This window comes from Carassius auratus, unplaced genomic scaffold (assembly GCF_003368295.1).
Source record: "Carassius auratus strain Wakin unplaced genomic scaffold, ASM336829v1 scaf_tig00021605, whole genome shotgun sequence".
Classification (NCBI taxonomy): domain Eukaryota; kingdom Metazoa; phylum Chordata; class Actinopteri; order Cypriniformes; family Cyprinidae; genus Carassius; species Carassius auratus.
The window spans coordinates 115,691-130,498 of record NW_020525123.1 but is presented as its reverse complement, the minus strand read 5'-3'; the positions used below and the strand labels follow the sequence as shown (position 1 = coordinate 130,498).

The window sequence follows — 14,808 nt, the reverse complement described above, 5'->3', positions numbered from 1 at the left end:
ATCTAACTGAGATGCTGATTCTGCCGATGCATGCCAACACACGCATGCTGAGCACATCTCTCTCTGCTGAAACCACTGCTCTCCAAACGCAACTCTTTGCTCCTAATTGCTTGTTTGCGTTTTCCATCGTGGCGCTTGTGCAGGAAATGTGTCTAAAAGCGGTTTACGGCCAGCGGCATCAGTGTGCTGCGGTCAGACTCACCACCGCTAACATCACAGCTTCACATACACCAGACCATCACTGAGAGTGTGTGTGAAAATATGGAGAACCGCACCGGAGGAAGGAATATGTGATCAGAAAGAGGACACCAGAATAACAGCCAGAGCTGCAGAAGAGGAAACAATATTACTCAGAATTGACTCCAAAAACATAATATTCACATAATATTCATAATATTCATAAGAATGTGATGAACAAGACCAAAATAATATAAAATAAAATAAAATAATAGTCTGGCATACATTACTTTTTATTAATCTTTATGTATTTGACTGTGATAAGAAGGACTTTTGTAAAATTGCATGATTTACAGTATATCCAGTATTTTAGACTGAGAATGTGTGACATTACCATGTAAAATGTGTGTGTGTGTGTGTGTTTGAGTTTTTGTGTGTTTGTGTGTGTGTGTGTGTGTGCGTGTGTCTGTGTGTGTGTGTGAGTGTGTGTGTGTCTCTGTGAGTGTGTGTGTGTGTCTGTGTGTGTGTGCGTGTATGTGCATGTGTGCGTGTGTATGTGTGTGTGTGCGCGTGCGCGTATATGTGTGTGTGTGTGTGTGTGTGCGCGTGCGTGCGCGTATGTGTGTTTGTGTGTGTGTGTGTGCGTGCATGTGTGTGTGTGCGTGCGTGCGTGCGTGCGTGCGTGCGTGTGTGTGTGTGTGCGTGCGTGCGTGCGTGTGTGTGTGTGCGCGCGCGCGTGTGTGTCCATAAAGCTCAGGTCAAAATAACATGGTAATAGGAGACAATTTTTCCAAACTACTGAAAGAGGAAGTTCACCTAAAAATCCCCGTTCTGTCATCATTTCCTCTTCCTCATGTCATTCAAACCTGCACGACTTTCTCTTTCCTGTGAAACACTGCAGAAAGCAGAAAGTTCACGCCGCTCCTCTTCAAACAGAGAAGAGAACAGCGTGAATGTCATGAAAGAAGCGCGTAACACAATCTGTGAGGAACAGACTGAATCTGCTCTCACATTCATTAGAAAAACGACTCGGATCTGAACCTCACGACATCAAACCAGAAGAGAGGAAGCCAGAGGAGTAAAAGATGACAGAATGATCCCGTTTGGGTGAATTATTACTAACATTCACAGAGTTTCTCCTGAAAGGAAAAGGTGACACTATTACTGATGTTAACACTGTAATGAGCGCCGGATCAAACCAGGCTTGGAGAAACATCTCTACGCTCTGGAAATAAACTCTTATGTTTTTAATAATATAGAAGACTTGAATGGAGAAGAGATCTGCTGTATATGATATTACATTATGTTACAGTGAAGCTCAATTAAATATTATTTCGAAGCAGAAAATATATTTAGTTTCAACCTTCACGTATCAACATATATTCCAAAATATATATAAAAAAATATATATATATATATATTTTTAATATATATAATGAAAGTTTTAAGCTTCATTTACCAAAGTATATTTCAAAATTAAATTAATTTATTTTGAATGTTATGTTCACATGTGTTATAAGCCCTGGAAAAAAATAAAATATAATACAGTATTATAGTATAATATAATAATATATAATAAAATGCATATTATGCACACACACACACATGCACAAATTCTAAATATTCTACAAATTGTAATAATTATTAGTTATTAATTCTGCTGTGTTATTGGTAACTAAATTAATAATAATAATAATAATAATAATAATAATATATGAAAAAATATGTTAATTTAAGTATTTGGAAAAAATGTAACATTTAAATGTAAATGCCTTGGCAACTAAATTAAATTTGAGTTGTAATAAAAATGCTAAATCTACAACATTAAATAAACAAACAATATTTAAAATACAACTACTATACTATTAAGCAATTATAATTAGTAATACAAATGTAATATTAACATACTATAGTATAAATACTATAATAAATAAACAACATTTTTTAGCCAAAATCCTTTCAGCTATATATAAATATATATATATATATATATATATATATATATATATATATATATATATATATATATATATATATATATATATATATATATATATATATATATTTAAATTAATACTAATGGTGTAAAATAAACTTTTTGCTAATAACTGGAGAATTTTGGTTGCTATCAACATTTCTGCACTAACAAATGAATTATCCTGCTTTTTCCCTCTGTATCATCGTCAGTCTCCATGTATCATAGAATCTCTCCTACAGTGTTCAGACACAATCCCTCCATCTGTAGTATATTAATATAGCGCTGCTCTTCTGAGGTACAGTTCTGGGTTTGTCCTGTAGATCGGAGTCAAACCCCGGATCAGATGTCTTCCGTCTTAATGATCTGATTTCAAAAGAGACTCCAGGAGTCTTTGATCTTTGATCGTGCTCTCGTTTTCTCATTTTAATGAAGCGTCACATGAACTCAACAGCCTTCACCGTTTCATCTGAAATATCAGGATCAATACCTGCCACCGCCACAAATTAACGGGCTGTACATCGATCAAAGGGGAATTAAATATTAATTAGGGTGAATGAGCAGAGTCAATCCCCAGGATACTCACAAATCACATTTCATTTATCCAGTCCATCAGATCCTGTCGGCGCTAAATAAAGCACAACCCAAATTAATAGAGACTTCTGTCAAAGATCAAGCGGGAGAAATGACCCAAATGAGACGAATTACTGAACAAAACGGAAACATTCATCTTTTCTGCAACTTGACTAAAACAATAAACATGACAGTGACAGACCTCGATATTTTGCTTGATATTTTCTATACTTTAGTAGAATTGTTTTATGGAAAACTTAACTTTTGAATCTGAATACTGCAGTAAAGTTCCTCCACTGTCCAACATCGCATCAGATCTGTCAACCGAGCCAAACCTTCTGCTTGATCTGGCACCGCAAATGGATTTATTCTGGGTTACTGGCATTTATCCGGTTGGTTGTGTGTTCATATTCAGCTGGGAAATACTCAATACTGCAGTCGAGCAGATTACAGACATTCACACCATCGTCTAAACTCCAGAGATTCATGACGGTGTGCTGAACTTTAGACACATTTAGAGTCTGGTTTCAGTGATCCATGATGATCAGCCAATCATTTCAGTCGTGCAATACATGCAATACAAATACTTCAACTCAAAAAGTTCACTGTAACCCAATTCCCTCTGTGTTAGATTTATTCATCAATGCATATCAGTCAATACGAACTAATTAAATAAAAACACTTTGTATATTTACTTTATGAATACTGATGGAGACTTTAATTACAATTAAATATTTTACTAGAGGAACTGACATATACTTCATGATCTATTCAAAACAAGAAATACATTCATGTATTATGTGTTATATTTCAGTGCAAAAGTGTACAAAATTAAGCTATTATTTCATGTGAGTGTGCTGCTGCTAGGTGAATAATTAGAAGAGTAACAAAATATAGTGAATGGTAAAACTTTTGGTTCTACAAAATAAATGAGTTTTTTCCCTTCTGTACTGAGTTTTTTCTGCCTGTTGACAGTATTTTCTGATTTATGGAGTGATAAGAAACCCCAAATCCCTTCTGGAAAAGCCTTATCAACAAAATATATCAAGAATTTTGAACCAATGTTCAGATTTCGGTTCAGAAATGTATGCAAATTAATGCATTTATATTTAGATAATGTCTCATTTGCATTACGAAAACAGGATTTCAGGAAAAAAAAAAAACTTTTTAACATTTGTCTTAATGTTTGTCTTAATGTACTGAAAATAATGAACTGTGGAAAATATGCATCTGATGATAAGTATATATTTTTTTGTATTATTATTATTTACCTTATTTACCTGTAGTGTCTTGCCTTAAAATAACACGCTAACTTACACAATTTTGCAAAATCAAGCAGCATAATGACCTGTTTTTGTTCAGCTAACAAATCTGGAAGCAACTGACACCAGAAACCTCACACATTCAAGGTAAAAATGGCCTTGCCAAATACATCTGCAATTACACAAGTGCCGACTAAAACCGAATGGGTTATGTTCACAAAACACATTATGGCCAACTAAACAAACAAACTAATCAGGTGACCATGAATGTTCCTGCATGTTCATGACAACAACACAAACAGCATCACGTCTCATTGAGCTCTTCTCATAACACAACATTTACACAAAGTAAAAACTGACTCGCCAACTAGACGACTACTTTCATGCAGTAATGCCTCAAGTAAACATTTTATTAATCGATCATCCGCATCTGAAGAAGCATGCAAGTTTCTAAGTGCTTTTAGATGTTCTCATGAAGCACTGCACAAAGTGTCTCAGTATTGATGGTTATTAGGGAGGCACCGATACAAAACTTCACAAATAATACCGATAACCGATTATCCAGAATAACATCAACCGATAACAACAGTTTAGCTTTCTTAAGGAGAAAGAAATCTCTCCAAACTAATGCTGTAAACATTTCTATAGTCTTATATATTAAAATTAACAACAGAAACCAAACTGTTATATATAAATATTGATATAATGTTCAATTCAACTGCACATAAGGTAGTTCATAAAAAACTTGTGTTCATGCAAGATTTCTTTAAACATACATGTATCATTAACAGTGTTTGTTTAGCTAATTTAGCTAAGAAATTCTGAATACTGAATTGCTTAAACGCAATGTTAAATGACATATTGATCACAAGCTGTTTTATCAACTTGTATCTTTCAACATCTTCTGATGACCATTCATGTTTATTCTGCATTATAACTTGCAATTAAACTATTCTTAAACTAGTTATTAATAATAATAATAATATTAATAATAATAAGTAATTATTAGCAATTATAGTAAATATTAATAATTATTAAACTATTAAAGTGGAAGAGACTTTGTTTTGATTCTTATCAGAAGTCACAAAGCACTAATATCTTAGCTATTATTGGACGAGAAGCATTTTATAAATAATGTTTTGTGATGAGTAAAATTGTGGACCTGGCAACCCTGACTTAAAGGGACAGTTCACCCAAAAACATCATAATTTACTCATCCTCACGTTGTTGAAAACCCATATGAGTTTTTCTCTTTTGCTGACTGCCAAACAAGATAATACCGATTATCTGTTCATACCGATTATCGGCCGATAACCCTATTGTTTTGATCATCCGTGTGTTCAGGATGTGATTGGTCAGTAATGCTCTTCTTTCTCACCTGTGGTCGAGGATGTCCTGTGACCAGGCAGGTGAGCTCAAGCGTCTCTCCCTCTCGGATGGTGTAAACCCTTTCAGAGTAACGCTCCTCCTCCACGCTACACGCGTTATCCGAGTGCACGATCCGGACGGTAGGAGGCGCTGTGAAGAGAACAGACAGAGAGCGTCACAATCATGCGTCAAACACATCCTTCCCTTCCTCCATCTCATCGCTTTGCCCGGAAGCACAGAAGCACGAATCCTCATATTGTTAATCAAATAAACACAGACGTCCTTGAGCGGAATGACTCAGCTGCCTTTGGCTTTGAGCTCTATCAAGTGCACTTCACTCTGTATCACATGACGACTACATATTCACATCTAACAATCTCTAGAGAATCTCCGATCCTGCACACTAGAGTGTGACTCCATGATTTAATGCAGAATACAAGAAAGAGTGATTCATGATCTCCTTCACATGGTTAAAGCTTCTTCATGTGTGTGCACTGATTTGTGGCTGTGCTTCATTTCTGCTCGTGTATCAGCTGCACATCTGTAAAATTACTGTACTGTACTGTACAAGACTAAAAATTCAGTAAATGGTAAGTTTTCTTACTATACATGAGAAAAAGGGCACTGTTATATATTAAACTTTACATTTTATTCTATAATAAAAATTTTATTATTTTTGAATTTGCATTAAAACGTGCATTTGTTAAGTTAAATGAATATAAGAAATGTAGCTGAATTAAAGTTTTGTTTTTTATATTTCAACTAACTTTTTTATTATTGTGCTTTTCATTTCAGTTACATTTATAATTATCCTTTTTTAAAAACGCTGTTAAATTTACTGGTTTAAAATGTAATTTACAAACAAAATGAACATTTTAAGCTGAAACTTAAAACATGTTCTGCAAATAAATTTACACTTTACATAATTCTGTTAACCACAGCTGCTTTTCTCTACAAAAGCAACAGGATCGTGTTTCAAGGATTTAGTTTTTCATGCTGAAGAAAGCAGCGTTTGGTTTTGTGTCCTGAAAGTGTCTCTGCATCACAGCCGACACACGTGACATTAAATGTCACGCTTTGAACCTCATGGGAAAAGAAGGTCATTAAATAAAATAAAATGTAATTAAATAAACACCACAAGAGCAGAGCGACATCACTGCAAAAACAGGTGGATTAATGCACTACAAATTCAACAGTGTTCAGGTTTTATAAAGTCAAAGAACAGACACGCTGTTGAGCTCTATGATACCTTTTAAGGAAAAATAAATGGCTTTTTATTTTGTTAAATTTATCAGTCAAATCTTACATCACAATATGTGTTCATTAATATTGCCTCATTCAGTATGTTGTTTAACGGATGTCATTGCATTTATGTGCGGAAAAGAGACGACAAGAGCACAAGGAACCCTGAACACCTTTGACCCAACAGACACTTCAGATCATTCATCTTTTACGCCCAAGAGCTTTTTAAGTAACTGCATGTGAACTGATGTCAGAATGAAGTATGGACTGTGTGTGTAGATCAGAGCTGTTCAATAATGCTAAGCGTGAGAGAAGATGCAGGAGGGATGCAATGGACCCAGCAGATCTGTCCTACACTCCCAGCAGCTATCAAGACCATTTTGGATCAAATATAAATAATAAAATAAATAATATATTAAAAAATAAATAAAAACACAGTATCGTAATAATAATAACAATTATAAATAAAAAAGGGGGAAAAAATTACATCCAATATATTCAGTATTAATATTAAATGAATGAAATTAATTTTTAAAATAAAATTAATATATGAAAAAATTTATTAAAATAACAAATGTAAAAGATTATACAAATATAAAATAAAAACTATTAAAAACATTTAAAATGTAAATTTTATTTTATAAAAATAAAATATGTTTAAAATATTATTTATTTTTAAATACAATAGATAAAAAATTATATTGTATATTTTAAATGTATAAAAATAAAAAAACTAATATTTATAAAATAAAACATATAAAAAAATTAATAAATAAATAAAAAATCCACACATTCTCCAAACAGCTTGTTCACTGTAGGATGCAGAAATATATTCCACATGGATCTTTCTTGAGTAATCTCGACAGATATTGAGGTGAATTGCTCCTCTGATCAATCATCCGGCATGATCTGTTTACATACAAATCACACCATACAGAGCGCGTGTGTTTGATGCCACACACATCTTCGAGGACGTACTCCTCGAAACGCATTTGATCCGTTTACTTTAAAGTGCAAAAAAGTCATTAGAGCAGAAAGGTGCTGCTTCCCTTTCATGCATTTAGAGTCTAATTGAGGTTTGATGTTTTTGCACATGCATCAATGCGCTCATTTACATTTCAAGCAGAAACAGGAGGATAATTTATCCAGAAATTCACTAGGAAACACAAACGTGGCAACAGTCAGTCATCCCGAGGGCTTAATGTGTTATTTTTAGCACACATTTGTGTTCGACAAAGCAAAGTCAAGAGAAATTCATTATGTGGATGAGAGGTGCTGTACTCCGGTAGACAACGACATGATTACTGACATAAAAAAACAAAACAACAACAACAGCCAACCTGCCAGATCATTAACAACAACAACACAATGACACTATCTGTGACAAATATATGCTGTGCTCAGCAGCTTTACACACAACAGAAACGGAACCAGTGCTGTTGTTGTTAACTAATACTTAAAAGAGAACAATTAATATTGGTAAACATTTTGATGAAAAAAAACCCATCCATCCTCCAAACTGCTTGACCTATAAAGGGTTGTGTGGATAGATAGATAGATAGATAGATAGATAGATAGATAGATAGATAGATAGATAGATAGATAGATAGATAGATAGATAGATAGATAGATTAAAGTTTAAAAACAAAACTGGACCCAGCAGTGAGCCCTGTGGAACACCCCATTTGATTGTAAAAGGGGAGGATTAATCATCTCCAAATGGCACCAGAAATGTTCTAGCTTACAATTAATATTAAAATAATTTACCATAGCAAAGAAATCTTATGAAGACAAACAAGTTTTGCTTTAGATAACTGTGACTGAATCAGAGCAGGAACACGTGTTGACTGAGTGCGTTTCATCTTGTGTCTCATTCACATGGGACACAGATGTTTGCTTTGCTTCTCTGAGCGTTTACACTTCTGATCTTTCTCTCACATGATTAAACTTTAAAAGTCTCATGTTTGTTTAAATATTTACCCTGCAAAAATCTCCAAGAAACCTGATCCAAGAGTCTCAAGTTGTGAGCCAATTCTAAAATGTATTTTGAATCGGGACAAATTCAGATGTTTATTCTGCAGTTTCACAGCGGCACTTTGTGAAAAGGCCTCATAAAATCACCATAAGCAGAAACATTAGCGACTGCAAACTGAGCAGAGATCACAACACGTCAGTCACATCACTAACAAACCAAAGCGAGAGAGAAAACAGCTCAAACGTTAATAACATATGTGAGTCTATATTGTAAATCTGCGCTCACACACAGCACACACCTGTCTCTGCATTTGAATTTCATTTTATTTTATGTATTTTTCATCTTTTTTTCCCCTTTCATTTTATTGCAACTAAATTACTTTAATATTCCTGTGATGGATTTACTGGATTTATTGTATTTGTATTTGATTTATTAATTTGATTTAATTTCATATTTAATTTTTACTTTATATCTCTGTATGTGTGTGTGTGTGTGTGTGTGTGTGTGTGTGTCTGTGTGTGTGTGTACACTTACTGTTTTCTGTATAATTCTGTATAATTCTTTCTTAGTTTTGCTTATTAAAAGCAAAAATATCTGACTGATTGATTGATTGATGGATTATTTATGTATGTATTTATTTATTTCGTAATAAATCCATCATCCCTGTGATTCTAGGGTATTTACATACTGCCTCTCAGTGGTTTCTGTCCTTGATGAAAGTGTTGGTTTGAATCTCACAATAATGAATAAATAGGTTATAGAGGAGATTACAGGAGAATGATGGGAAATATGAAGGTCAGACAATTCAGGTCACGTTCTGTTTGTTTATTCCACAGAAAAGAGTAATGTACATGTCCAGAAACAGAAAAAAACTGTATGCATGTACAGGTATGTATAGGTGATCTTCCAAAACATCTTCTGTTTCTGTACATCTAAAGCAATACTTTCAATTTGCATTTTAATTATCTGCTGTCTCAGAATCAGAATCAGAATCAGAATCAGAATCAGAATGAGCTTTATTGCCAGGTATGTACACATACGAGGAATTTGTTTTCGTGAGATTAAATTTAATCTCAATTAATTTGTTTTAGGAGATTAAAATTTTCCCATCTTTTGTTACCGTCCTGCGTTCACTCCGTTCACAGCGATGTTTTCCTCTGGGTGTCGCATTATAAAGACATTAAATGCATTGCTATCGGACGGTCGAACGCACAACTTTAGATGCTTTGTCAATTCTTTGATTCTCACAGGATTCAGACAAGACTGAAATCACAAACTACACAATAAACAGAGCTCAGGAGAAATAACAGAACTCCTATTACAGACTCTGCTTAATAAAACAACTTCCATTTACTTATGGGGGACAATAATCATTTGTTTTATTTATTTTTTTGTTTCATTATTTTATTTTATTTTATTTTATTTATTTAATCTTATTTATTTATTTATTAAATCAGCTGTCTAAAATGAAAATATTTATTTAAAAAATACTTTCATTTGTTTGTGGGTGGTTGCCATTTAAGCATTTATTTTATTTTATGTTATTTTTAATTTTATATTTAAACATTTTATTTTATATCTGTCTGTCTGGACACAGAAGAATAACAGATCTCCTATTATAGACTTTGATTTATAAAAATACTTTTAATTCTTTATGGCTGGTTGGATTTTTAGCATTTATTTTTTTATACACTATTTTTTCATTATTTTATTTTATTTTATTTCTCCTTTGTCTGAAAGCAGAAGATCAACACATCTCATATTATAGACTTTGATTTATAAAAGACGTTCAGTTGTTTACGGCTGGTTGACATTTAGGCAGGAACACGGAGGGAAAGTAAAGAGAACAAGACGTGGACATTATATTGTTTTGTTGCACGCAGCTCCAGTTACTCAGAAAAGGTCACTGGTAATTGAATTTTTGGATTTTCAAATGAATTTATCTCTCAGCATATATTAGGCTGTGACCTATAGATGAAGAATATTCATCTGCGCTCACTGAACGCCAGCAAACATAGAGGCAGAATTAAAATACAGCTTATTGAATCCTAACTGATTCCCAGCCAGAAACAGATCAACGAGTCAGAGACTGTTTTAAAATCTGCCTCATAGAAATAGTAAAGTACATTTTATTTAAGGAAATGAATACGTTATGAACTGATTTATTCATCAAGGATTCATAAAATGTATCAAAAGTGACAGTAAAGATTTTTATAATGTTACAAAGATTTCTATTTCGAATAAATGCTGTCCTTTTGAACTTTCTATTCATCTGTGAATCCTGAAAATAATGAAACGACACATAAAGTGAAGCATCTTGGTGTTTTGTTTTGGCTCAAGCCTGTTCTAAGGTTGTAGATCATTGACCGGTCATCACAGCGTCAGTCGCTGGACCGGATGATAAGAATGGCACTCACTCAGTCAGACAGAGACAGAGACGTTTGTCTTCAGCGGAAACACGTTCTCTTCCCAGTCTGAATCCAGCACTTCATTATTTCGTTGGATGCTAACAGACCAGAGAGTTATGAGCTCAGATCGGCCAATACAGCTCTTATCCGTATCTGCAGATGCACAGAAAGCATAAACCCACACAAACCAGCACAAACCAAAAATAAACGCACAAAAACTAGCATAAAACATCACAACACACACATAAACCACAAAACAAACAGAAACTCACACAAACACAACACCAGAATAAAACATAGAAAAGTGAAAGTGACGTGACATACAGCCAAGTGTTGTGACCCATACTCTGAATGTGTGCTGTGCATCTAACCCAACCTCAGTCGTGTTATTGATTGTGGACAGAGTGCTGTACATTCACTTCTCCCACCTACAATTCCTGCCGGCCCAAGACTCGAACTCACAACCTTTCCAACTCTCTAACCACTAGGCCACGACTTCCCCATAAACCCACACAAACCAGCATAAACCAGCACAACACATGCATAAACTCACACAAACCAGCATAAACCAGCACAACACCCACACAAACCCACATAAACCAGCAAAAACCAGCACAACACCCACATAAACTCACATAAACTAGCAAAACACATTCACAAACCAACACAAACCCACATAAACCCACACAAACCAGCAAAAAACAGAACAACACCCACATAAACCCACATAAACCAGCAAAACACGTGCATAAACCCACACAAACCAGCACAAACCAGCACAACACCCAAATAAACCAACATAAACCAGCAAAACACATGCAGAAACCAACACAAACCCAAATAAACCAACATAAACCAGCAAAACACATGCATAAACCCACACAAACCCACATAAACCAACATAAACCAGCAAAACACATGCATAAACCCACACAAACCAGCATAAACCAGCACAACACCCACATAAACCAACATAAACCAGCAAAACACATGCATAAACCCACACAAACCCACATAAACCAGCATAAACCAGCAAAACACATGCATAAACCCACACAAACCAGCATAAACCAGCACAACACCCAAATAAACCAACATAAACCAGCAAAACACATGCAGAAACCAACACAAACCCAAATAAACCAACATAAACCAGCAAAACACATGCATAAACCCACACAAACCCACATAAACCAACATAAACCAGCAAAACACATGCATAAACCCACACAAACCAGCATAAACCAGCACAACACCCACATAAACCAACATAAACCAGCAAAACACATGCAGAAACCAACACAAACCCACATAAACCAGCAAAACACATGCATAAACCCACACAAACCCACATAAACCAGCATAAACCAGCAAAACACATGCATAAACCCACATAAACCAGCAAAACACATGCATAAACCCACACAAACCCACATAAACCAGCATAAACCAGCACAACACCCACATAAACCAGCAAAACACATGCATAAACCCACACAAACCAGCATAAACCAGCACAACACCCACATAAACCCACATAAACCAGCAAAACACATGCATAAACCCACACAAACCAGCATAAACCAGCACAACACCCACATAAACCCACATAAACCAGCAAAACACATGCATAAACCCTCATAACTGTAACTGTCTGGTTCAGCTCAGCTTCTAAATCTGACCTCAGAAGACTACAGAGGGTAGTCCGGACTGCTGAGCGAATCATCGGTTCAACTCTCCCATCTATTCAAGAACTGTACTTATCCAGAGTGAGAAAAAGGGCTGGTAAAATCACTCTGGACCCCTCACATCCTGCACACTCCCTCTCTGAACTGTGTCCATCTGGTCGACGCTACAGAGCACTGAGCACTAGAACAACCAGACACAGGACCAGTTTCTTCCCTCAGGCAATCCATCTTATGAACAGCTGATAATAACGGCGAACACACTACACTTTATATTTATATACACACACACTTTATTTATCTAACACACATACTTAGCGTACACTTACATTTTTTGCACATAATATACCTATACATACATAACTGCTTTTTGTACCATACCTGCCTACAACTGTCATACTTATTACTGACTCGTTTAGCTCCCTAACAAACCAACATCCAGCCTCCTGAGCAGCAACACTTCCTCAGGGAATATATTCTCCCATCAGCCTCAGCCATCTATCCTGGAATAATCCAGTTAGTCCACAGCTCCTCCAAGAAGACAGAGAGATACAGGAGAGTGAATCCCAAACGGCTGTAAATCAGAGCCAGACGGACGACAGTCAAACATCGCTGAAAAAACCACCAACTGTGCATATGAGAGGCGCATAATAATTAATAATGCACTTTTTACTGTGTTAGAATTTCTTGAACTATCAGTCATCAAAGCTTGGTGAATATTTCAAATTCAACCCACTAAAACTCCCTCAAATCAGGTTTTAAATCCAGTTTAAATCTTTTTTTTCATGTAACAATGTGGCTATATCTAACTAACTATTTTTTTTTTAAATTAGTCTTCCCATTAACAGCATTTTATTGTTCATTCAGACTCTTTTAGCGATATCCCATGATCCTCTCTGGCCCTCGGAGCACAACAGCAGCTCGTCTTCATCAGCTAAAGCCCTAAAAGTCAGGATTAATCACAAGAGGTCTTTAAACTGATGAAGACTGATCAGAAGGAACAGATTAAAGCACATGATGCATTAGAGCAGCAGATAAACCGGATGCAGCTCTTCAGCGTTTGTTTAGGACAGAGATGCTACGAAACGAGCCAAGAGCACCATGGGAAAGGTGCGACTGCATAATTACATCTATGGAGGAGTAATTACATTCTCGCAAATGTGTGTAATTGCTCTGGGACGATCAGGTTTGAGCATAATAACCGCTGGAGGACACACAGCTAATGAAACACCTCAGACCTCCTTCATTCACACATCTGATGGTCAAAACCAAACGTGTCTGAAGCCGGTCTGAGATATTAAAAATCCAGCAAACCATTGATTAATGAATGAAATCAACTGAAGAAAATAAGTCCTCAACCTGAACTGAACTGAGGAAACGTACAGCAGGCACAATTGCAATTTAAATCTGAATGCAATTAGAATTAAAGTGAGTTGAAATGCAAATAACAGTCATTTTTAGCTAGAAATATGAATTGTTATCTTGCATATAAATAAAAACGACTATAAACAATATTATTTTAAATTAATAAATTGACACCAAAATAAGATGAGTTGAGTTATTTAGTAATTTTCCTTCCATAAATATATCAAAACTTAATGTTTGATTAGTAAGATGCATCGCTAAGAACTTCATTCGAACAACTTTAAAGATGATTTTCTCAATATTTAGATTTTTTTGCTCCCTCAGATTCCAGATTTTCACATAGTTGCATCTCAGACAAATATTATCTTTGTTCAACGTCAGATCATTTTTATCTTAAGTCAATTTACTTGTACAGCAAATGTTTCATGATTCAAGAACTTGCAGATTTTTACAATAGAAAATAAGACAGAAGCACTAAGTAAGAGAATCATTCAACAAGCTTAGTAAACAGTATTACTGGAAGAAAAGGAAAGATTTGAGAGTGATTTCAGAAAACAGAAGCTGTGTGAGCGCAGGTGAAGCGTGTGTTTGTCTGGATGATTCAGTGCTGGACGTGATTCTCTCTGGACTCACTGCAGGTCGATGTATCAAAACCTCTCGGGTGATTTATTACTGTACATCTGACTTTAAATTACATCTGTAGATCCCTGTCGGCGTGAACAGAGCGCTAATGCTTCTTCTGCGTCCGAACCGAGAGAACTTCAGCTGAAATCAGCAG

General features: G+C 35.2%; 1 protein-coding gene across 1 annotated transcript in view; it reads right to left on the bottom strand.

The window, feature by feature from the left end:
- LOC113077124 (MAM domain-containing glycosylphosphatidylinositol anchor protein 2-like) overlaps positions 1-14,808 on the bottom strand; it is a 64,274-nt gene that overhangs the window by 30,881 nt on the left and 18,585 nt on the right. Inside the window, exon 2 of the mRNA XM_026249577.1 lies at positions 5,366-5,505. Within this exon, the coding sequence (XP_026105362.1) occupies positions 5,366-5,505 (140 nt within the window). The remainder of the gene's footprint in view (positions 1-5,365; positions 5,506-14,808) is intronic.